Raw genomic sequence first — 23,824 nt, 5'->3', positions numbered from 1 at the left:
CTCAGAGGTCGTATCCGTTGGAAAAAAAAACGTAACATTGTTAAGTCACATGATTTGTTCTGTAAAGTTTATTTGAATGGGGAACCATTGAATAGTTGCATATGTCCAAGTTCATTGTGTATTCGTGTTTTAAAATATAAAAAGGTATTTTATTCCAATTACACTGTCAAGTTTAATATTTTTTAACCATATTGAAGCGTCAAGACAGTGTTATTACCAACAAATACAATTTTAACAAATAAGTTCACAACAACATAATTGACATAAATCATACTTGTCTTTATTTTAATATGAACGTGTGATCGCTTATTCTTTATTTTCTATCGTTACATCTACAAAAACGGAAGCTAGCATTAGCCACCGCTAGCTAACCTTGGGCAATGCATTGCGTGTAGCATTCGGTTGCTAACCACCGTTAGCAGCCTCGCCGAGCAAACCGTGCGTGCGCGACCTCCAGTCAACGCTCGTAAACGGTCAATGTCCTCCTGCACACCCGCCACAAACTTGTGGAAATACCACCAACTTTCGACAATGGTGGTCGCGCTTCTCGCTCTTTTAAACCGGCGGATGTTATTGTGTTGATATAACGTAGCGACTAGGAGCCATGAGCTCGACATACTTGATAACTGGTGCATTAATGTGAATTATTGCATCAGGCCCTGTCGCTTTAAGACAGTGTGGCGCCTTAAATCGTAAGTTTCCATTAATATCGTTTGTGTATTTCGATGATCTAAACAGGGCCCGCAGCCCGCCCTCGCCGTCTCCTATCCCCGCAGCTGGCCGGGCTCGGGTGAGCCAACGCTCCCCATGTTTTAATTCTTCTCTCCCTCCCGGCCATCTTCCCCCCATTGCTCCCTTCGCCATAACATCCAACACGGGAGTCTCTCACCTCGGCCCCCGTTCCCCCTTGTCCGCCTCTCTCTCGGTTCTGCTGCTGCCGACTCTCGGTTTCACTGGCTCCAAAATGGCGGTGGACGGCGCCGTGCGAAGTGTGTGAGCTTTGAGTCGGCAGCAGCAGCAGAGAGGCGGCCACTTTCTGTTACTGAGAGAGCAAAGACACGACGCCATGGCGAGGGGACAGCAAGGAGCAGGCGCTTTAATCGATCCCAGAGCGCGAGGCGATCCCTCTTCGTCTCCCCGGCGACCCTTTGGCGATTTTAAAACACGAGAAACCCGTCACTTGTGAACAATATTATCATCCAAAACCGAATCGGGTAAAAATACAGAAGTCGTGCACTTTAAATAGGGACTCATCGATCTACTGCCGAAGTCGACTAGCTACGTCTAGTCGGTACGAAGTTTGCCGAGCTGCGTGTTACGTCACGAGAGGACCTTCGCTTGACTCATGCTGATGCGGTTGGGAAACCAAGATAAATAACTTTAGCCTTTGTTTCGATTATTTATACGGCGTGTCGCGGTTTTTGCTTCACATCATCCACTTCTTCCAATTGTAAATATTTGGACATTCTTGAGTAAAAATAAAAACATTTCAAAACTCAGATGTATTTAGTATATTTTATTAGAAATTTAACATGATCAACAGAAGAACGGAGTCAAAAAAGTTAGTTTCACCGAGTGTCATGATTCACAAGCTTTTTATGTTTGCATTTCAACAGTGTACACAAAGCTGTCACAGGCACAGATAACTGTTTTAAGTGCAGGTTACTTTTTCCATGATCCATTCGTAACAAAAAAGGCGCCATGCTGCTGTGTAACATTAATATTCCCGCTTGCTTCATCTTCTCATCGTCCCCAACAATAGTGCAAAAACATAATTTAAGTATTCATGATTAGTATCCATTTTTACTGCTGCAAAACAATGAGCAATGGTTTGTGTTTTTTAAAAAAGGTGGATTCCTCTAAAGCCAACTGGATCTTTCATCGTCGTATTTCAGCGGATCAATAAAAGGCTTGTCGACGGTCTTGATCATGAGCTCGCCGCAGTAAACGCATTCAGACGCTATGATGTCATCGATGTCAGACTTGAGCTGCTCGCGGCTTCCCACGCTGCCTTTTCCCAGGCTGGCGGTTTCTCCTTCCTCTTTCAGCGTCGGGCGGTGGCGAGTCTTGGAGGACTGTGTGGTCGCCGCCAGCTTTTTCTGCAGCTCGTCCAGGCGGCTCTGCTTGTAGACGGACAGGTGCGGCGCCACTTCCTAGAGTGTGGAGAGAAGGAGGTACAATCAATCATGGGCGACATCATCTTAATCCTCTCTCTTACCTGCAACAGGCAGTCGTAGTGGAACGTGTGTCCACACAGGAAGAGATAGAAGGGTCTGTTGAGCAATGGGAAGTCGCACGCGGCGCATTTTTCCTGCGAGTCCACAACTCCGTACTTGTTCCTCATTTCTTGGATGTCTTCTCTGATCCGCTTGGCGCTCTCAGTGGCTTCTTCCATTTCTTGCTTCAACTCGTCAATATGCTTGTTGTACTCCTTCAAGGAGCCAAAGATGGCTTCCTGCACAAACAGAAGATCAGGGAAATGTTAGGCCAACTGACTCGTTCCAGAATTTGGGCAGTAGCCTCTGACCTTGAAATGATCGATGGTGACGAAGTCGGGGAAGAACGGGAGAATGTCTTCGATCTTCAGGAGATCGCAACTGGACAAACAGTTCATGGCTTTTTTCACATCCTTCTCCTCCTGCACGACATGCCGAGCAATCTTGAGCCAAAGTTTCTTCCTCAGCTCCTCGTCGTCTTCAGGCAGGTCGGCGCAAGACTTGGCCAGGTCTACATCAACCTACAACGTATGAATACAAGAGTTCACAACAGTTTAAGAAAACATCCCAGTTGTACAATTAAAACTAATACGGTATTAACCCCATGATATGTAAAATTAAATATTTAAGACAACAAGATCTGTATATAGAAAGAGAAAGGTTAAAATCGTTAGATTCCTTAATTTTAATTAAAGACCTTTTTTTTAATCTATTCTGGGCGACAATTAATACTAGGGATGCGTATCCACAATAATTTGGCGATACGATACAGGTGCAACAATACAGTATGTTGCAATACTTTAGGAAAAACTGTATATTGAGGCTTTTTTTTTTAAATAAGGTAAATGTAGGAAAACTTTCATTGGACAAAAGAAAATGTTATTACATGCTGAACATCAGCTTACTGAATTCTAACAGAAAAATATATATTTGTATTTTTCAAAAGGAAAACAAACAGAATAAAGTGAATATTTGCAAGTTAATTATTAATGAATTAAATCGATACAGTGTTCAGTACGGTATCATTAAATGTCTTTTAATGGTATACATGTTTATCAATGTTTTCTTAAACCTAATAAATACTCACAAAAGAAGGCAAAAAAGAGAATAGAGAAAACATACATTTTAAACTTTAAACTAAGTAATTTAGAATTAAACAACTGAAAAAAAACGTCTACTATAATCTGTTTTATAGTTTTACTCTGACCATATTTGGTCCAAATAAATCCAGTAAAAGCAACAAATAAGGCCACAGGGCCACACCTCGTCAATAGCAAATAAATAAATAAAATATGTATTGTATGTAATAAGTATTTTATTTGTAATCTATATATTCATGGATACAAGACTATTTGTTTACAAGCTTACAAAAGGAAGGCTAGAAAATAAACTGGGGGTGTAGCAAAACATCTTTACACTTAAATATTGCAATATTTTTTCCATTTATTTCTTTAAATTTATTTTACGCTTTTCAAATCATGTTTTATTTTACGATATCTTTTATGGTTTATATTTCTTTTTCACAATTAACATGCAAATATTTACTTTGTTTTTTCATTTCTGTGTTGCAATTAAACCAGCCTCTAGATGGCAGTAGTCATTACGCCCTTCACAGTTAAAGGAATAATGAAATCCTGCGAGATCCTGGGCGATGACTGAGTACGAGAGGATAGAGTCAACTCAAGCTTTAGCTTTTAAAGATGATGTTTGGACATCAGTCATGTGGTCTGTAAATACTGCAACACCAGAGTAAAGTAATCGGACAATACTACAAATATATCCTTGTTCCTGAAGTATCACAATATATAGTAAGTAAGTAAGTAAGTAAGTAATATTTATTTATATAGCGCTTTTCCAGACCAGGGTCACAAAGCGCTTTAACAATCAAAACAATACACAAAAAAGTACATACTTTAAAGATCAAGATAATACTGAGAACAACACAGGAGTTCCAGAAATTCAAGGAAAAGCCTGAACAAATAGAAACGTCTTAAGATGTTTCTTAAAGGAGTCAGTAGACTCCATCAAGCGCAAAGAGAGAGGAAGATTGTTCCAAAGCTTAGGAGCAACAGCCTGAAAAGATTTCTCTCCTCTGGTCCTGAGCCGTGTTCAGGAACCATAAGTGGATTCTGATCCACAGACCTCAGAGCCCGAGCTGGGGTGTAAGGCTGGATCAGATCACTGATGTGAGGAGGAGCCTGACCATGAATAGATCTGAAAGTGAATTTTAAAGTTGATCCTGAAAGAAACTGGAAGCCAGTGAAGAGTTTTAAGGATCGGAGAAATGTGAGTTCTTCTACTAGAGCAGGTTAGAATTCTCGCTGCAGAGTTCTGAATCAACAATATCATATCGTTGCCCCTCTATGGCGATTCGTATTGTAAAATTCTAGCCCGCTAAACACAACGGCATTAGAGGAAGATATTTCTAAGCGCTTCCCTGCATTAGTTACTCACCTGCAAAGCCAAATCCACAGCTTCCTCATACAGCTCCATGATTCTGTAGACCAGAACACACGCTCTGAGGTAGCCATGTTCCGCACAGAGCCTGAGGGCATACTTCAGGTCATAGTGGATGTCTGAGGTGCGAGTGCCGGCCTGCTCCAGATACCACAGCAGAGAGTCAGACTTGTACTTGGCATAGAGCGACAGCAGGTAGTTATGGATGGCCTCCTCCGTCACGGACAGCTCGTACACACAGAACTCCATGTAGCGGATGGTCTCGTTGATCTGTTGTGTGCTGCCCATCTGACTGTAGTTCATCAGCGCCGGGATCAGCTTCTTCGGGTCCAAACGTTTCCCCATCTGGATCCAAGCGTCCACCACCTTTTTAGGAATATGCTGCATCAGCACAGGCGAGAACTTGTAGAAGAGTTTTTCATCGCAGTGCTTGGAGAGCACGTCCAGGGCAGCGCTGTAGTCGTCGTGCTGGCAGTAGTGAGAGATCACCCGCTCGTAGTCCTGCATGACCACGGAGAAGTAGACCATGTCGTCCACGTTCCCGTGACTGGCCAGCAGGTCGTAGATGGTGGTGCGGTTGTTGAACAGGCATTCCTTGTGTTTGGAGTTGTTGAGGAAGCTCCGGAAACTCTCGCGCGTCTCCTCGAAGAGGTCGCCGCTGCAGTCGCTCTCCATCTGACCCAGCCTGTTCAGGTACAACTCCGCCAGCCAGGTGACCAGTAGTGTGATCTGTGTGCGCTCGCTCGACTTCAAATTGTTTAACTTTTTCTGCAGGAACTCCATCAGAGCTTCCTCCTGTTTGGCCTCGATGAACTTCAGCGCTATCTCCTCGAAGTAATTCTGCGTCAGGGCGTAGCACTTGGCGCTATCCAGGTAGCGTTTGTTCTGGAAGCAGTGCTCCGCCTCCTTGGCCAGAACCGTGTCCATGCACTCCGGTCGGTCCCGGCAGTACTCCTTGGCCAAATCGAACTTATTCATGCTCATGTACATCTGCCAGACGTCTCTGGATTCACGCTGGATGTGGTACCTGAAGACGGCTCGCTCGGTGTAGATCCAGACCAATCCGCCCGCGGGGTCCTTGATCATCCTCTGCAGGGCACCGAACTTGTCGGGGAACACGTCCTCGTGGACGACCTGGCCGTTCAGAGTGCAGATGGCCTTCACTCTGTCGTGAAGCAACAGCAGGAAGTGGAACTGTGTCAGCACGATGGAGATGGGCTTGTTAAGACTCAGGTCTATGTCAGGGGTGTACTCCCACACCTGCAACGAACATGAACAGAGAACATTTTTATTCAAATCCTGTTCCAACTTCTTTCAAGAGATTTATTCGAGCAGTAATAATATAAAGCTCGACATAACTTCAAAAGGTTTTATGTTGTTTTACTTATTTTAAGATTTTAAGATGTTATTAATCATACACAGGTTTCTCTAGAATACAAAAAATAAAAACATAAAATTAGATTTAATTTTAGATTTAAATAAGCCATATCATTTCACTATTATTAAGGACCATTCTGCTCGGTATTAGTGTTTATCCCAATATATACCTATATCTTTATTTGTGTGGCCTTTTTAAGGTCAGAGAAGAACAACAACAATGATGATTTAGAGACGTTTCTGACTGACTAATCATCATTGTTTTAAATTACAACTTGTATTCATAAAATTCTAAAACGATGTTTTAGGATTTATCATTTTTGCTTGACTTTTGTTACTCATTATTATCAAATATATTGATTTATTTTAAGTGCATTTAAATCCTATTCACATTCAGCATCATTTTTTTTTTTACTTTTTATGTTCAAAACTATTTACAATTTATGATTTATTTTGAAAATATCCAAGGGTAATAGACTAAAATGTAATGATATATAACAGACAACAAATTTACTTCATTGGAAACATCTTGGCAAAATAGTATTTTTTCCAGAATTGGCATTTTATCTTATTACTCAAGTAGTTTTTAATGTTTTCAATGATACAAGGATAGGACAAAATACTTTTTCCTTTTTTGTTTTGGATGCCACAACATTCACTCATATAAGGTTGTCTTGAAAAGTACTTTTCATTTTTGCAGTATGGATGCAATTAAACTACAATAGTACAATATACTTTACATGAGGTGTTTATTTTCTTTCCCTTAATTAAGCAAGGAAGAATCTCAAGTATTATTCCTTAGTATTAAATATATCACTCTTGTGAATGTATGTAACTTATCTTTATTTCTAAAGCACCTTTCACACACCAGTACACTAAAAAAACTTGTTTTAAGATGGATTGTCAACCTAATTGGAAAATATTCTTGCTGTCCAGGGAGATCATTTCACTAGTATTAAGAAACGTTATGCTTTAATTGCTTTTTTTCCCCTTAAGAATTCAACTAGGGTTTTTAGTTGTCTGGTTGAAGCCGTCTCACAATAACATATTGGGGGATGGAACAGGTCAAACATTTTGTTTCATCAGTTTTTTACAGACACAACAAAGACACATTTCAAAAATGGCGTCACTTTTACCTGCACGTCACTCAGCAGGGAATCGGGCCTGACGCAGTCAAGCTGTCCGTAGAGAACTCCGTTTCCCATCATCCAGGCGAATGCTTTTGGGCGGGTTCGCAGCTTGGAGGTATAGAATGTGATCTCACTGTATCCCATATTGACGGGGAACTCCTGGAAACTGGGCAGCATGTCCTGGTTCTGGCTGAAGATGGAGCTGAAGCCTTGCTGCTCCGTCCCTTCAGCCAGACGACCCACGAACTGGAACAGACGCTTACGAGTCGTGGCTATGATGAAGTACTTGTTCTCCAGGCCGCGTTCCACTTCGAGGCAGCAAACCGGTGCCGGTTTCCCGTCTTCCTCGAGCGAATGTACCTGTAATGAAATTAAATTTGTACCACCATTTAAAAATATATATACAAAGCAGAAGCAAAAACCTTTGGATTAAATAAGTGATCTCACCTGTCTGAAGTACTGGTCCGGGTTGTTGTTGAAAAGACTTCCCTCAGACGCAGAGATCTCCGCCTCAAAGATGATGCCCTGACTCGTGCCGACCAAAATGGGGCCGGTGTTGCTCTCATTGCCCAGCTGCTTGTTCCAGCCCACACTCTCCACAAGGTGACCCCTCCAGCGAGACAGACTGCGTGCTTTTTGGGTGTTCCTGTTGAGGTACAGGCACTCACTGGTGCTCATGCTGATGAGTAGATGTGAGCCTGCGGATGTAATATGTGGACAGATGGACGAAATGGAGATCATTGAATATAACTTTTCAAATGTTGAAAAATAATTGAAATGTTTTGCATTTAATTACTTTATTGAACAGTTGATTTAAATATTGTTCTATATTGAAAGGCTGAAGTTGAGAACAAAAAGGTTAAACCAACATTTTAAAATATAATTTAATTATTGGATAAGAATATCAGACTCCATGTGTAGTAAAAAATAAATGCAATGATAATGTAATTCAATAATTTGTATATTCAAAGGTTGAATTTTTCTTTTTTATTGAAACAGTAAATACAAATATTTGTAAGTTTAAAGGTTACATTTTGTTGCCTTAAACCACTTTAAAAACGTCAATACTTTCCAAATAAATAGTTTTTTTTTAACATAGTTTGATATTCTTAATCCCCAAAAACTCTCATTTAAATTGATTTTTATAATATAACATTGTTATTTTATGGCCATTTGAATTAAAATATTATTGATTTTTTTTTTTAATTCACCTTTAAATATACAAATTATTTCATTCTTACAATTATTCAGAAAAATGATTAACGAATGATGATAATAATAATGATTAACTTAAAGAAATAAAAACATTTGAATAAAAAAATAAAAACTAAGTTGAAACATTTTAAATGTTCAATCAAACCTTATTTATTATGATAGCACTCTTATAAAGTACTTTTACATAGACAACATTAAAATCTTTCATGTTAACTATAATTTGGGGTTTAAATGTATATAATTATACGGTAATGTCAAAGTTGTAGAGCATATTGGACAATATATTCACGTTCTTTTTTCAACCGAGGCTTTCTCACCTGTGGGATCAAGAAAGAGTTTGTGCACTTTAGAATCATCTCTCCGTCCAAATTCAGTCTGATTGGGTTGGTCTGGTTTGGCCAGGTCAATCCTTCACACAAGAGAACAAAGAATGGAGTCTATCACCTTCTTTTATCTTTCAAAACGACCTTGTTACGGGCAAACTACACATCAATTCAAGTGACAATGAGAGACAGACAGATTAAAATAATGCAATCCAGGGAGCTGAGGATGTCCTTCTCTGATCTCGTTGTTTACCTGAGCAGAGTGTCCTTCCCTAAACTCATGCACAGCTGATTGTTGCAAACTGTCAGGTGGCTGATCTTCTCCGGTGGAGTGAAGTCGATCCTCTGCTTGTTGAAAATCGGCTTTTCTTCCTCAAGTCGAACATTAACAAACCCTGACAAATAAGGATGTTAGTCGATGACGACACAAGGAGTATAGCTTGTGTAGTAAGAAGCACCACCGTCTTCACTTACCTGAATGTGTGAGGCCGATATTCGTGCTTGAAAGGTGTTGCTGCACACCTTGTCGTGTGTTTTGGGAATTCTCATACTCGTCTAATATCGAAGCCATTTTGTATAATCCTCGACTGGAAGCAATATAGTTAAGAACTTGAGGCTAAAGTTGCTAATAGCAATGAGCTAGCTGGTTAGCTAGTTAGCATTTCGTTCAGTGCTCCTCGACAAAAACGAGTTTCATAATATATGTATACTTATGATCTCACCCAAGTGACGACTCATAGAATTCCCACCAACTGAACTAAAATAGTGTCGTTAAAATCTCGTTTTTCATTGTGTTGGTCATGGTTTCGAAAGAACAACACGGGGTGGACCACTGGAGTCAGGTGATCGAATCATGTGACGAGCTCTGTGTTGGTGTAGCACCCATAACAACCACCAGGCAGCGCTGTTCGTCAGCTGATCAACATGAGCACACGATTACGCGTCAATAAATTATAAACAAAAGTGTTAAACTAGACACAATCCAAGCTCAGTAAGAAACATCATTGTAGATCATAATTCTAAGTAACATTTTACTTTAACTGTACTTGTCTAAAGGAGGTCTAGAAGTTCCCTTCTTTGATCCTCCTCTTGTGACACAAGATTAAAGAATATTTATTTTAAAGAGTATATATTTTCAATTTTTGTTCCCTGACATGACTTGCAATGTCTATCATTTCTCATTATGTGATGTGGATGGAGTATGTATTCTCTTCTTTTGTGATCCCCAATTTATTTTATAATGTTACTTAATGTGAATAAAAAATAGATTTGTAAAATACACATTTGTGAATATATTTGAACGTGTCATAAATCAATATAAAATCTAACATCAAGATATAAAAAATGGTCTAATATAGGACAACCAAAAAAAACGAATGACGGTGAAATTAAAAAAACAACTTCTTTTTAAAGAATCTGATTGTGTACTTTTTTACACTAGAAATAAACAACAAAGTTACCTAAAGCGCTAATTTTCTTTGTATCCTTTGTCTTTGTTATTTTTCTTTGATCTATGTTCTATATCTTTAGACTTAGATCATCTTGTTCTTTCTTATTGTTCTTGTTCTTATTTTATTTTGATAATTTTTTTTATGAAAAATTGCTGTATTTGCTGTGGATAATTTGGAAAAAAACAATTAAAAAAAAATCAATAAAGTTCTACCTAACCTAACCTAATTTTAACTAAGGTTCGTTATTTACGCATGTTTATTTTAAGTAGAGCTTACAAACATTGCATAATGTTATATAGTGTTGAATAACTGGGCCTTCAGGTCATTCTAAAAAAACAGTAAAGTTTGAGTCAAAATGTAATAATTTAAAAAAAATACTTATTAAGTAAGTAAGTAATTTTTATTTGTATAGCGCTTTTCTAGACCAGGGTCACAAAGCGCTTTAACAATCAAAACAATATTCAATATAGTATATACTTTAAAGATCAAGATAGAACTGATAACACAACAGGAGTTCCAGAAAATCAAGGAAAAGCCTGAACAAATAAGAAGTGTTTTAAGATGTTTCTTAAAGGAGTCAGTAGATCCATCAAGCTGACTTTATTACCAGTGTTGTAAACACAACATTAAAATGTTGTGGTGGCAGTAAAAAAATAAAATAATGAAATAAGATAACACACAAAATAAGCTATAGCAAAACCAGAACCATGCACCTGGGTATTATATCGTAATTATATCTTAAGACGTTTCTATTTGTTCAGGCTTTTCCTTGATTTTCTGGAACTCCTGTTGTGTTATCAGTTTTATCTTGATCTTTAAAATATATACTTTATTGAATATTGTTTTGATTGTTTAAGCGCTTTGTGACCCTGGTATGGAAAAGCACTATATAAATAAAAATTACTTACTTACTCATATAGGATTAAAATCGTTAATTGGTTTGAAATGTATTTTAAAAGGAAGAATTTTACTTTATTTTGTCATTTTAACCAATTTACAATTGCATTTTTACATAGATGTTTAATTCAATGTAGAGTCGCAGTGTTTTGACAAATCACGTGTTATTGTACTTTGTATTTTGTCTTATTTTCTTAAGATGTATTCAAAATAACTGCAGTACAAGTCACACAGTTAAGTGTGTCCTACTTCTTCATGCAGTTTGTAACCTGAGCGTGTCCCTAAAGGGGGCGTGTCTATGCAAATAACAACCTGTTTGGGAGTTTAAAAAAAACTTCTCCTAAAACCAGACCCATCCCTGCGAGGCATCAGTCGAGTCTTCCAGTCCCATCAGACCCGGATCGTCTCCTCTGGACCAGCGCTGACAGCAGAGGTTCTTTAGACTCTTCATGAGCGGCCCGACATGCCTCCTCACATGGACTACTTCTCCCACGAGTCCCGCGTCCCCTCCGCCTACGGACTGACCCGGGACGACGAGCTGGAGCCGGGCGTCATCAGCTGCATGCTGGTCGGGGACGGAGCGGTGGGGAAGACCAGCATGATCGTGAGCTACACCTCCAATGGATACCCGGCCGAGTATCAACAGACTGGTTTCGACGTCTTTTCCGGTGAGTCATACGTGTGTTATATTTGGTTTAAAGATTGTTCAAATAACAAACTATTGCAAGTTTAATTGATGGACAGTCTTTTATCATGTTGGTTATGCCTTATATCTATATAATAGTTTACTGTCAGGAACCCTTTTACTCAAAATAACTCATTTTTTATACTAAAGATCAATATTTTTAACGTCACTTAATATCTTAAAAAAAAAAATCTTGTTCATCTTGTATATGGGGGGGGGGTTAACCTATGATTTTTTATTTGAGTTTTTAAAAGTGAATAATATCAATAACATGTCTTTCTTTTAAACAGGTCAGGTCCAGGTAGAAGGTACACCGGTCAAAGTTCAACTTCTGGACACAGCTGGACAGGTGAGACCACCACCACCAATTTATTCTTGAATTTTCTTGCTCTTTTATTGCGTTTCTTTTGTAGTTATAGTCAAATAATTCAATTAAATCAGGTTTTATTCAGTGCAAAGTTATAAAAAAAAACATCTCTCAAAACTCTACAGTTTAAAAAATATATATATATAAGTGGAAAGAAAAACAGATTCTAGTGAATCAACAATGAGTGAATCACAATGAACTAGAAACAGTTGAAACAGAAACCTAGAGCAGAACCAGACTCAGTGTTGACGCCCTCTTCCCTCAAATGACCAGTTACTTTCAATATTAAGAAGCATATACAGTAAATATTTAGTGAATAAGATTTTGTGTTTTTGGTGTTTAGTTTGACAATTGTTTGATTTTCTTTCCTTCAGGAAGAGTTTGACGAGTTCCGGTCCCTGTCTTACGCCCACACCGACGTCTTCCTCCTCTGCTTCAGCATGGTCAACCCGGACTCCTTTCACAACATCACCAAGAAGTGGGTCCCCGACATCCGGGCGTGCAACCCCAACGCCCCGATCATCCTGGTGGGGACGCAGTCGGACCGCCTGCTGGACGTCAACGTCCTCATCAACCTGGACCGCTCCAACGTCAAGCCCGTGCTGAGCGCCCGGGCCCGGAGCCTGGCCGAGAAGATCCGGGCCACGGACTACATCGAGTGCTCGTCCCTCACGCAGAAGAACTTGAAGGAGGCGTTCGACGCCGCCATTTTCGCCGCCATCAAGAGCAAAGTGCGCAAGAGCAAGAAGAGGAGGTCGTCGGACAGGCTGACCAAAGCCTTTTCGAGGAGAAGCTGGAAGAAGTTCTTCTGCTTCGTCTGAGCTCGGACTCTCAAACCCTGTGGGTTGTGGACAATCTTTTATTTATTCTATTTCCACACTTAAACTTTTAATCTTCAGTCCAAGGCTAACCGGAGTAAAGTTCTTACTTTATATGTGTTTTATTCGAGGTCAAAAGTTTATTCCTCACGGATCAGATTGAATGTAAATTCATGCCTGTAGTAGATCCTTTTACAAAGGAGAAACAGAAAGTGTCGATGAGTTAGCAAACAGGCGTTAGCCGCCCTCGCCGAGTTTATTTATACTCATCAGCTGCAAGTTCAGGTTTCAGAACCGGGTCACCCTCTCCTCACAAGTTTAAACTGGAATGAATCAACCGATACAAATGTGTTTCCTCTCCCTGGACAAATGTGTGTGTGGAGGAACTCGTTTATTAATCCTCTTGTTTGAGGTGGGAGGTCATCCGGGGGAACCCATTGTCCTGGGAGTCTCATCAATCTGCCTTTGTGAAACAAGCACTCCAGGAGTCCTGACTTCCAAACCCTGCAAGACCAGCAGACTCATCCTCCGCTCCTTCTATTGTTGATGCGCCCCAATACACTCCCTCTTGCTCCAGGAATCACACTGCGTTGATGCTGCTCGACTTACAGACGATGATGAAATCTATGCTTCTCGTGGAAGTTTTGAAACCCTTTTTTATATCCTGTTTGTTATAAACAGTTTTGTCAATTTATTTTTGGAGCTCATTTTAGATGCATTATGGAAACTGCTGCCACTTACCCGCGACTCTTCACTAACCCATGTGTCTTATTTACATGTTGGAGTGATGCAAATAAATGAAGTCAAAACTACAGCCTGTGTGTGATGTGTGTGTGTGATGTGTGTGTGATGTGTATTTCGAGGTACGCTCGCACAATTCACACGCGTCCGAGAGGAGAGGCCGCGGCTTTCTTTTTCTTTTACGGGAAAAAAGACTGAAGAAGAAGAGCGCTCAGAGGGGGGTCTGCATAATCTCCATTACCTCTGCAGGTAGCTTTTCCTAGGCCTATCATATGATGATCGACCCAACCCCCCCGCCCCCCGCCTCGAGACCACCGATGCTAATGCAAACCACATGACTGCACCATGCTGTGACCAATGGTCGGCTCAGAAGAGCGGAAAGTAGGAGTTGAGGAGGAGAGTGATTGATTCACCGGTGATGATAAAGAACATTTACCACGACAATGGGAACTCTCTTTCAGATTTGTAATCCTCCGAAAACTCGATGCGACGCTCTGAACTGATAGCAACGATGGAGGAGAGTTTGTGATGTGTTTGCATGTCGTCATTGTTTGACCCGGATCGTGTGTCTAGGGTTTGTTTTAGCGTCTGTTATCAGGAGCAACACTGCTGACATCATGAACTACTGAGCTGTCTTTTGAGTGATCGACAGATAAACTTTGATTTGAAAGTCGTTTTAGGCGAGGTCAAGGATCCTTGGGTCAGTTTTTGGAAGGTCAAACGCAATCGAAAATAAACAGAAACAAATATTTAGTTACATTTATGGTTGATTTTTTGTTTTTTCTAAGGAGGAAATGTTTGTTGCTTGTTTTTCTAAAGTATATAAACAAATTTAAGATCATGAGTGTTGGGCAATTCATTCAAAATGGTAATACAATATGTATTACCTTTTACTCTTATTTCAAAATAATCACCTACATCACTATATTTCTGTTTTTAAATCGTAAGGTATTACAGTTCTACAGTTTTGTAATACTTTCACAAAAATGTTATTTTGGTGTTTAAATACTGTAATATGAAGATGTATTTACAACATAGTAATATTGTGGAATGGAGCTACAGGCTATTGACTTGAATGAGATGAGAGGTGTGAATGTGACACTAAAATAAATACCCAAGAACATTACAATTACTCTTTTTTCTCTGTACAGATAATTTCAAGCAAAATGACTGCTTAAAATCAAAGATTAGTCATTAGTTTAGAAAGGAAAGTGATAACACAGACCAAAGAAAGATTAGCGAATATGCCATGTTATAATGAGACCAAATGAACACAAATACCTCCTAATTTAATCAATGTGATTTGGCCAAATTTGATCTAAATATTCTAAATATAAGGAGCAAATATTCAATGTATGACGACACTAGAATGACAGGCTGTACAGGAAGTAAATATTTACGCAGCCTTTTTCCTACTCGGCTACTCTTGTTTGTTAGTATAAAAAAAATTAAACTTAAATGTAATGCATGTTGTTGCACAGAGTACTTTATAACCATGTTTTTAAATGCCATATTTTTCTTTACACAACTGCTTTACAGCCAGGTGAGGCAAACACCCATTAGCAGGACAAAGAGGAACCAAACCTTTGGTTAGTAGAACAGCAGGGTGTATAAACTCACTTGCATGACAGAGATTTACTTTATTGATACAACTCAAGTCGTGTTTGTACTTGGTCGTCCAGGAGAAGCTTAACCCTTGTGATATCTCAGGGTCAAGGGTCCTGGCTTCCAGAAATACATATGCAGTGGTGGAGGTCGTTCATCTTGACACAGGGGAAACCACTAACACATTTGTTTTTGGGCCTCCGGGTCACCTTGACCTTAAGATAACTCTAGAGTTAAGGGAGGAACCACAGCTACTTGCAGTTAATACAAAACTCTGCAGCGAGAATTCTGACCTGCTCTAGTAGAAGAACTCACATTTCCCCGATCCTTAAATCTCTTCAATCGCTGCCAATTTCTTTAACATTTTGGTTCTTACTTTCAGATCTATTCATGGTCAGGCTCCTCCTTACATCAGTGATCTGATCCAGCCTTACACCCCAGCTCGGGTTCTTAGGTCTGTGGATCAGAATCTGCTGATGGTTCCTGAACACGGTTCAGGACCAGAGGAGAGAAATCCTTCCAGGATGTTGCTCCTGAGCTTTGGAACGATCTTCCTCTCCTTCTGAGTTTGATGATCTACTGACTCCTTCAAGAAACATCTTAAGACATTTTTATTTGTACAGGCTTTTCCTTGATTTTCAGGGACTCCTGTGTTTGTCTGATGTTTTCTTGGCCTTTAATAGTTAATATTTTAACTGTTTATTGTTATTGTTAAAGCGCTTTGTGACCCTGGTCTAGAAAAGCGCTTTACAAAAGCCTTTACTTTCTTACTTACTTACAGTATGGCTACTCACATTTAGAAGCTATGTTTTAGCCTAGCGCATACTATTTTTACCTTATTATTACATTGAATTTTAGAGCCATTTGAAGATCTTACGTGCCAGATCAAATGACAGTTGGACATGTGGCCCCGAGGCCATATGGCAACTATATGAAGCCCCCATAAATATCCAGTAGAAGTTAAAAATAGATGGATAAATAATAGCTCATACATTATAGAGTTGTGCTTTATTAAGTCTACTAAAAAAACTGAATTAAATCAATTCATTTACAAAAACGAAAATATATATTTCATATTATATTCAAATTGCATTTGGGTGATTAAATCTAAAGAATTGAATATGAAGGTACATGTAGAAAAAGTTTGTGTGGCATATATACAGTATAAAGAGTCATTGCTCAATTTAAATGTCAAACATTAAACTTTATTGAGCAAACAAACTGTTCCTTTCTAAAAACGTGGATAGAATATCCATTTTGGAGATTCTATATATAATCTAATATCCATTTTGGAGATTCTATAGAGGTCTCCTGCTGCAATATTGTTTTCTCTAAAATGTTAATATATAAGCATATCATATAGCACTTAAGCATAAGTCTTTGATGATAGTGGCAAAAAGGCAATTTTCTTCGGTAAATAATTAAGTATAATTTTGCAGAAAAAGGAATAAATGCAATATACCTGGTCCCAGGAGGTTAAAAACAAAAACAAAAATTGCATCAATATTGTTCATTCCTTCTATTCTAAAGACTCCCCACCTCCAAAAAACCTGCTTATCTATTGAAATATTATCTTCTTAACCACACTTTTTGCATTTTAGTTAGTAAATAATGGTCTTAAACTATAAATTATAATCAAAGATTGCTTGTTTTGATTGTTGCTTGAGCAGAATTGTTGTTTTGTTTTGTTTTTTTCTTCCCTCGAGCACTTGAACAACCTGTTGATTTACTTGTGAGAGACACAAAGAAAACAAGAATCTCAATCACCTGCACAGACATCTGAAGAGTCCTGTCTTTGCAAAGACAACTTTGAAATATGATCACTGTGTATCGAGAGGTTTATCCTACTTTAACCTCGTCTCTGAGGGTGTGTGTGTGTGTGTGTGTGTGTGTGAAGGTGAGGGTCAGCAGTGCAGGAGTTCCTAACATCTGGAAACGTAGCTACCGGGGTCAGCTCCTGCCCTGAGACTCCTTTTGAAAAAAATGAACCAGTCAGTTCTAATTTATTACTCTTTGGCCTCTGTTTGTTTTTCACTTTCCAAATGAAACACAGATGATTTTCCAGTTTTCAAACCATGAGAATCATCTTTACGTCGTCACTAGTGGAGCAACAACTTTAACAACTTTGAACAGGTTTTCAGTTCCCACAGGACTATTTTTCCCTGAGTCATCTCTTTTTTCTCACCAAACGTTCACTCTTCCTGTGTAAAGCGATTGTGTCAGGAGTTTGTCAACCAGCTCTCCCTCTGGCTCACGGCCAGTTTCACTCCCTGGGTTTCAGTGTAGTCGCACACTTTTGAAAAGGCGGCTTGGGAATCAGCAGGTGTACCAACTGGTCCGCCTGCATGACGGCTGCAGCCCATTGGCTCTCTCTGCTACACCTCCGTTCACCGAATGATCAGCCAGTCCAGGGAAAGTTTTGAATATGATGACAGATATTGAATTTAAAATAAACATGCAATCATGAGAACTATTGTTGTAAACAAAGACGGTTGTTGGATTTGAGTGACAGTCTGATAAAAAAAACAAAAAAAACATGTTCTACACCTTCTTGAATACTGTTGGGATTTCATGGGGAAGTCTCAAGTAAGGTTAAGAAGAGAATGCAGACGTGGTGGAATAAGTAGAAACTAACCAAAGTAAGGTAAAGCTTTATGGGGGAAAAGTGTCAACCCTGGAAATAAAGGACAAGGAAGGAAAGGGAAGAAGGGAGGAGGAGAGAGAAGAAAATAAAGGAGTGAGGTGAAGGGGACGAAATAGTGCAAGGAGGAGTTGTTACGAAGGAAGAAGATGCATTAGAAAAAGAGGAGTAAGTGGAAAAATGGGGGGAGAGTATAAGGAAGAAGAAAGGGGAGGAGGATTATAATATGAGAGGAAAGGGATAAGGATAATAAACAACAGGAGTGGGGATAAGATAAAATTAAGAAAGAGAAAAATGAGAAGGAAGCAGAGGAGGAAGGGGGATAGAAGAGGAGAAGGAAGAAAAGGAAGAGGAGCAGGAGGATGAGGAAGAAAATAAGGAGAGGGAGGAGGACAAGGAGGAGGAAGAAGAGAAGGAGGAAAAAGGAGGATGAATAAAAAGAATATTAAGGTAGATGAAAAGGAGTGGAAGGAGAAAGAAGAAGAGGAGAAGGAGGAGGCGAAAGAAGAGGAGTGGGAGAAGGAGGAAGAACAGGAGAGTGAGGAGGAGGAAGAGTGAAGGGAGGAGGAGAAAGAAAAATAGTGGGAACAGAAAGAAAAAGAGGAGAGGGAGGAAGAGGAGGTAGAGGAGAGGGAGGAGGAGAAAGAAGAGGAGAGGAAGGAGGAGGAAGAAGAGGAGAGGGAGGGGAAAGGGGGGAGGAGAAAGAAAAAAGAGAGTGATCTGGAAGAAAAAGAGGAGAGGGAGGAAGAGCAAGAAGGGGAGAGGGGGCAGGAGGAAGAAGATGAGAGGGGGGAGGAAGAAGAAGAAGGAGGAGGAGGGGAAGAGGAAGAGGAGAAGAATGAAGTGTAAGAGGAGGGGAGAAAGAAAAGGACAGGGAGGAATAAGAGAGGAATCAGGAGAAAGAAGATGAGAGGGGGGAGGAGAAAGAAGAGGAGGGGAGGAGGAGGAAGAAAATGTTAGAAAGGAGGAGAAAGAAGCATAGAAGGGAAAGGAGGGAGAAGAGGAAGGGAGAAAGAGGAAGAATAAGGAGGAGGGAAAGAAGAGGAGAAGAATTAGGAGGTGAAAGGGGGGGGAGAAGGAGGAGAAAGGAGGAGGAAGAAGAGGAGAGGAAGGAGGAGGAAGAACATATTTGACTTGACAAAGCAAGTAAAGCTTCAATCAATCTTACACTTTTGTGTTGTTATTGTAAATTGTTGATTTAAAAATACAAACAATCCATAAAAGATTTAGCAAAAATAAAATGACTTTGACTCGACAGGAGCTTCAATGTGTTATTATTGATGTGTAATGATGTCCATAATACATTTAAGTGTCAACTAAAAAATAAAAAAGGTGAATTTTACTCAAAATTAATAACAAGTGAGCTGCATTTAAGAAGAAGAAGAAGGAGAAGAAGAGGCTCTTCATCAGTGGAACCAGTGAATATAAATCCTCCCTTGAACTAGTCACAGTGATTTTATTTACTCAATTTTCATGATCCTGGATGATCGTAATAATCTCAACATAAATGAGCTGCTTCTGAAAGATTGTCAAAACAAAGATATAAACATTAAAAATGTTGCAGTAAAGCTCACAAGCGCAAACAAATGACATCATAATGTTTGAAGCACGACTTCCCGCTTCACTCGTCGAGCCGCGACGTCTTCATGTCTATCCAAACATAAACTGTCAGTTTCGGTGCAGAGCAGATCCGGTGAGAATCATGGAGGCTGTGAGCGCCTGCAGGCTACAACGATTCTCTTCATGGCCCACTGTCAACAGTGTGTGTCCCGGCCCAGTCATTCATGAAGTTGTGTAACCAACGCAGCATGCAAACAACTTCGACACACTGCATGGATTTTGCTAACATTAATCACTAACATCTTTTAGCAGTTAGTAAATTAGCTAAACCACCCTGTTAAACAAAATGAAATATTAAAATTCAATGTTTTGCTTTCAATAACACAACAAACTCGTTTGATATTTATATAAGTTAGATTCTTGTGTTCACAATAATAAAAGAGACAAACTGTTACATGGTGTTTCTTATGCACAGTTAGCCGTTTATCAACTAGCAAAGATAGCAGGCATAGCATTCATGCTAAAATTTAATTTACGTTACAATTGGATAAAAATTTCAATTTTATGGCAACTTGTTTGCTGGAGACCCTGGCTTCTGCAAGGGTTTGAGTGATGTCATCATTGCGACGTCACTTACAAAAACAGTGTCTTCGTCATGTCAATTCAACAAAGTGGCACTTAATTGTATTTATAAATAGAGTTAAATAATAAAAAAAAATAAAAAAGGGTCCCAGGGCGACATTGTTTCATCGACCAATCATTTTGGCTATTCTCGCTTAAATAGCCCCATTATATTAACAATTGGCTGAACCTGAACACAGAACAAAAATATATATAATTATAAATCTTGTTTTTTTATACATTTAGGGAAAATTTGAGATCATTTCAACAAGAATTGACTAAATTATTGGTGGGCGAATGTTTCAAATATTTATATATCCTTTATTTAACAAAATAAAATGTTTCTAAAAACTGACAATTTAATTTAGTAAGATTTTACAATTATTTACAGAAAAAAATAGAGCTCTTTGAATTAAGACTTTGTATTTCCATTAATTCTCCTCTTCATTTTTTGCTTTTTTACGAGTATCTCTTGCCCCTCAAATGTTGTTTATGTTGAGTATACTTCAAATAAAATGTATATTCAATATTTTAGCTCACGTTTAAAACAATAATGGCATTGATTGCTACATTATATCCCCATATCCATATTAAAAGGCAATTTCTTCCATCCTTCTTTTTACGTTATGTATGAGGTCCGGGAATCAGGCGGACATAAAATGCAGAGTGAAATCACCGATCAACAGGCAAAAAAAAGGAGTTTTAAACATAGGTTTATTAAAAGTACCACTACGACAAAATAAACTGGAAAACAAAGTGAGCGTCAGGGTAAAAACGCACACGCTAATACTAGGCACTAGGTGAACTAAGAACAACAAAAAAAGGAAATCCAGAAAATTCCAATGAGGGGAGAATACAAAGGTGACGTACCATGGAACGTAGATTATAATCTGGCGCCTGCTGCTGGGAAAGGTGTGGCTTTATACTCTTCATATGATGGTGTTATTTATGAAGAGCTGCAGCTGTTGCAGCAACAGGCGCTGAAGTTCTAAACAAACTCAAACAAGCAGAACAAAACAGGAAGTGTGTCACAATAAAACATGAGATTATGACCTTTTACAATAGTGCGCTGAGAATTGATTTTTTATAATATATTATATATCTTTGTTTCATCATAATAAGTACATGATTTGAAATCTAGTGTATTTATTTATTCACCTTTTAATTCACATACATTAAAAAAATGCTATTTTAATTGACCAAAAAATTAACACATACATCATTTAATTAGAAAACATACATAAATCTTTTGAAATTTTTACAGATTTTTACATTTTTAAGAGCCCAAGAAGGATGGACCGCACACAAAAAGAACTTAATAATTGTTTTTTAATGCAAAAATATTGTATTCTGAATTAAATCAATTGCAAATTTAAACTCTGTAATGAGTCTCTGTCCTTTTCACTTTTGTTGATTGTGAAAACCAGCCGAGCCCGAACTTGCTGCCACGATGAGAAGGACAGTGACTAAATATGACAAAAGCCTGAGTCCCGGTTTAGTCACTGAGAGGTTTTTCAATCTAATCACGAAGCTCTCTGCAGGACACACATCAGGCTGCCATTCTCTTGCAGATCGACCGCTCAACGACCGAGACATCACCGCAGAACAAAGAGGAGCGTTTGGTTGCGAGTCGAATGAAAGGAGTCAGCGGCCGAGTGAGAAGTCACCAATGTTAGTCAGGAGCTGACTCGGATTATCAAGTGAGAAGATGAATTTGTACATCAATTAGCACTTCAGACACGTCGAGTGAGAGGTTGTAACGGTGCAGAAGTTATTCAACGGTGACCTGCATCGAGTGATTGAACAAAAGATGTCAAAGTGTAGATGAGAAGAAGTGATTCAGGCTCTTTGATCAGTTCTTATCTCTGAACGAGTCCAAAGATAATTCATGTTTACAGACCACAACACAGTGATTCATTTAAGTTCAACCCCAGACTCGATAGTCATAGGATTGTCATCGTCAATAGATTAGTAAAACTGGCTGAATAAACTAGGTTAGGTTAGGTTAGGTAGAACTTTATTGATCCCTCAGGAGGTCTTCTTCGGGAAATTGTTTTTTTTTCCAATTAGCCACAGAAAATACAGCAATTTTTCATAAAAATAAATCAAAATAAAGTAAGAACAAGAACAAAGAGAAAGAACAAGATGATACAATCTAAGTCTAAAGATAAAGAAAAAGAACATAGATCAATGAAAAATAAAATAACAAAGACAAAGGATACAAAGACTAACATAGAGCAGAACATCATGATTCTAGAACTAGAGATTTAATAAGAAATAATTTAGATAAAACATTGATATTATTTTGATTTAAACTAGAATTAATAGAGTTTACAAGTCCTTGGTTTTAATAGATAAAATTGTTAAATAGTTTAGGGGAATACAATAATGTAAACAATGTAATTTGTATCATCTTGTTCTTTCTCTTTATTTCTCTTTGTTCTTGTTCTTATTTTATTTTTGATTGATTTTTTATGAAAAATTGCTGTATTTTCTGTGGCTATTGGAAAAAAAACAATTTCCCGAAGGAGACCTCCTGAGGGATCAATAAAGTTCTACCTTACCTTACCTTACCTTAATTTGAAAGAATTATTTCATAAAATAATGTACAAAATTATATTTATCTTAGTATATGGAGTAATGGGGTTACATTTTGTATATGTTAAAAGAAGGAAATAAAGAAATGAATTGCAAAGTTATATATTTTTAAATCAGAGTATGTAGGAAATAGGATTGGCAGTACAAGAAAATATTAATTTTCTCTTATCGTTTTTATTTCTTTCAACAATTATCAGTGGAAAATATTGAATCCATTTTAACCTTAATAGACGGGTGAGAAAAGTGAATCCCAGCTACCCGGAGTGAGAGGCGGGGGACACCCTGAACAGGTCAACAAACAACCCCTCACACCTACAGACAATTCATTGCGTTCAATCAACCTCTGTGTGTTCTTGGGCTCTGGGAGGAAACCAGAGTGCCCGGAGGAAACACATGGACGCACTGTGAGAACATACAAACTCCATGGAGATGGGCGGGAGTTCCCTCAAGCTGTATTTGAACTAGCAACCTTCTTAAGGCTGTGGTGTCATTTATTCAAATCAATACTTTAAAATGTATATTAAAACATGTTTTTAAAATGCAGTATATGGCCAAAAAAGTAGTCATTCTACACAGTTGCTTCATGATTTACTGGATACCATTAATCTTGCCATGATTTTGAAGTGTTACCCTTACAATAATCTACAAAGTTGAAAGATTTGGGTTTGTATTTACTGTATTTATACCCATATGTTGTACTGCAACTACACACTACACAAGCAAGACACAGGAAAACATTACAGAGATGAGATTAAAGCAAAGGTAAGGAGGAAACTGATTGAGGAAAACAACTTGTCACATAGGGTGTAAATACGGGAAAGTACATGAGGCCAAAGTCATGAATAAAATAGTTGTTCACCAGGAAAAAAAGTTGGGTAAAAATACGTTTATTTTCCTGCTGAGGTGCAGTGGAAAGATATTTCCTGATAGTAAAACTGTTGTGCGTCTATGATCGAACGAGTGCAACATCTGTTCTGAATACACAAAACATTTATGTTAATAAAGTTAAGTCTGAACTTATCCAACTTCTTTTTTTTTTTAAACTTTAGCTAATAAACAGAACCTTTTTTGTTATAATACAACTTTTTTTTTTTTTTTTACCAGAGCGTCCATATAAATTTC

General features: G+C 38.5%; 3 protein-coding genes across 4 annotated transcripts in view; 1 reads left to right on the top strand and 2 right to left on the bottom strand.

The window, feature by feature from the left end:
- The window catches only part of ino80 (INO80 complex ATPase subunit), a 43,787-nt gene extending 42,674 nt beyond the window's left edge, over positions 1-1,113 (bottom strand). For both annotated transcript variants that reach the window (XM_087812523.1, XM_087812524.1), the window contains exon 1: positions 890-1,113. The gene's annotated coding sequence lies outside the window, so the exon portion shown is untranslated. The remainder of the gene's footprint in view (positions 1-889) is intronic.
- A 388-nt stretch (positions 1,114-1,501) lies between these two features.
- vps18 (VPS18 core subunit of CORVET and HOPS complexes) lies at positions 1,502-9,575 on the bottom strand. Its single transcript, XM_087812247.1, has 9 exons — positions 9,193-9,575; positions 8,972-9,113; positions 8,713-8,804; positions 7,628-7,878; positions 7,187-7,540; positions 4,671-5,933; positions 2,528-2,737; positions 2,219-2,455; positions 1,502-2,153 (listed from the first exon to the last, which is right to left on the bottom strand). The coding sequence occupies exons 1-9, from the start codon at positions 9,287-9,289 to the stop codon at positions 1,860-1,862; spliced, it is 2,940 nt and encodes a 979-aa protein (XP_087668373.1). The 5' UTR covers positions 9,290-9,575; the 3' UTR covers positions 1,502-1,859.
- A 1,862-nt stretch (positions 9,576-11,437) lies between these two features.
- Positions 11,438-13,748, top strand: rhov (ras homolog family member V). Its single transcript, XM_087812248.1, has 3 exons — positions 11,438-11,734; positions 12,042-12,100; positions 12,493-13,748. The coding sequence occupies exons 1-3, from the start codon at positions 11,530-11,532 to the stop codon at positions 12,937-12,939; spliced, it is 711 nt and encodes a 236-aa protein (XP_087668374.1). The 5' UTR covers positions 11,438-11,529; the 3' UTR covers positions 12,940-13,748.
- The last annotated feature ends 10,076 nt before the right edge of the window (positions 13,749-23,824 follow it).

This window comes from Callionymus lyra, chromosome 17, assembly GCF_982586985.1.
Source record: "Callionymus lyra chromosome 17, fCalLyr1.hap1.1, whole genome shotgun sequence".
NCBI classification, from domain to species: Eukaryota; Metazoa; Chordata; class Actinopteri; order Syngnathiformes; family Callionymidae; genus Callionymus; species Callionymus lyra.
Note: the sequence above shows the minus strand (reverse complement) of the source record. Positions and strands in the feature narration are given on the sequence as shown.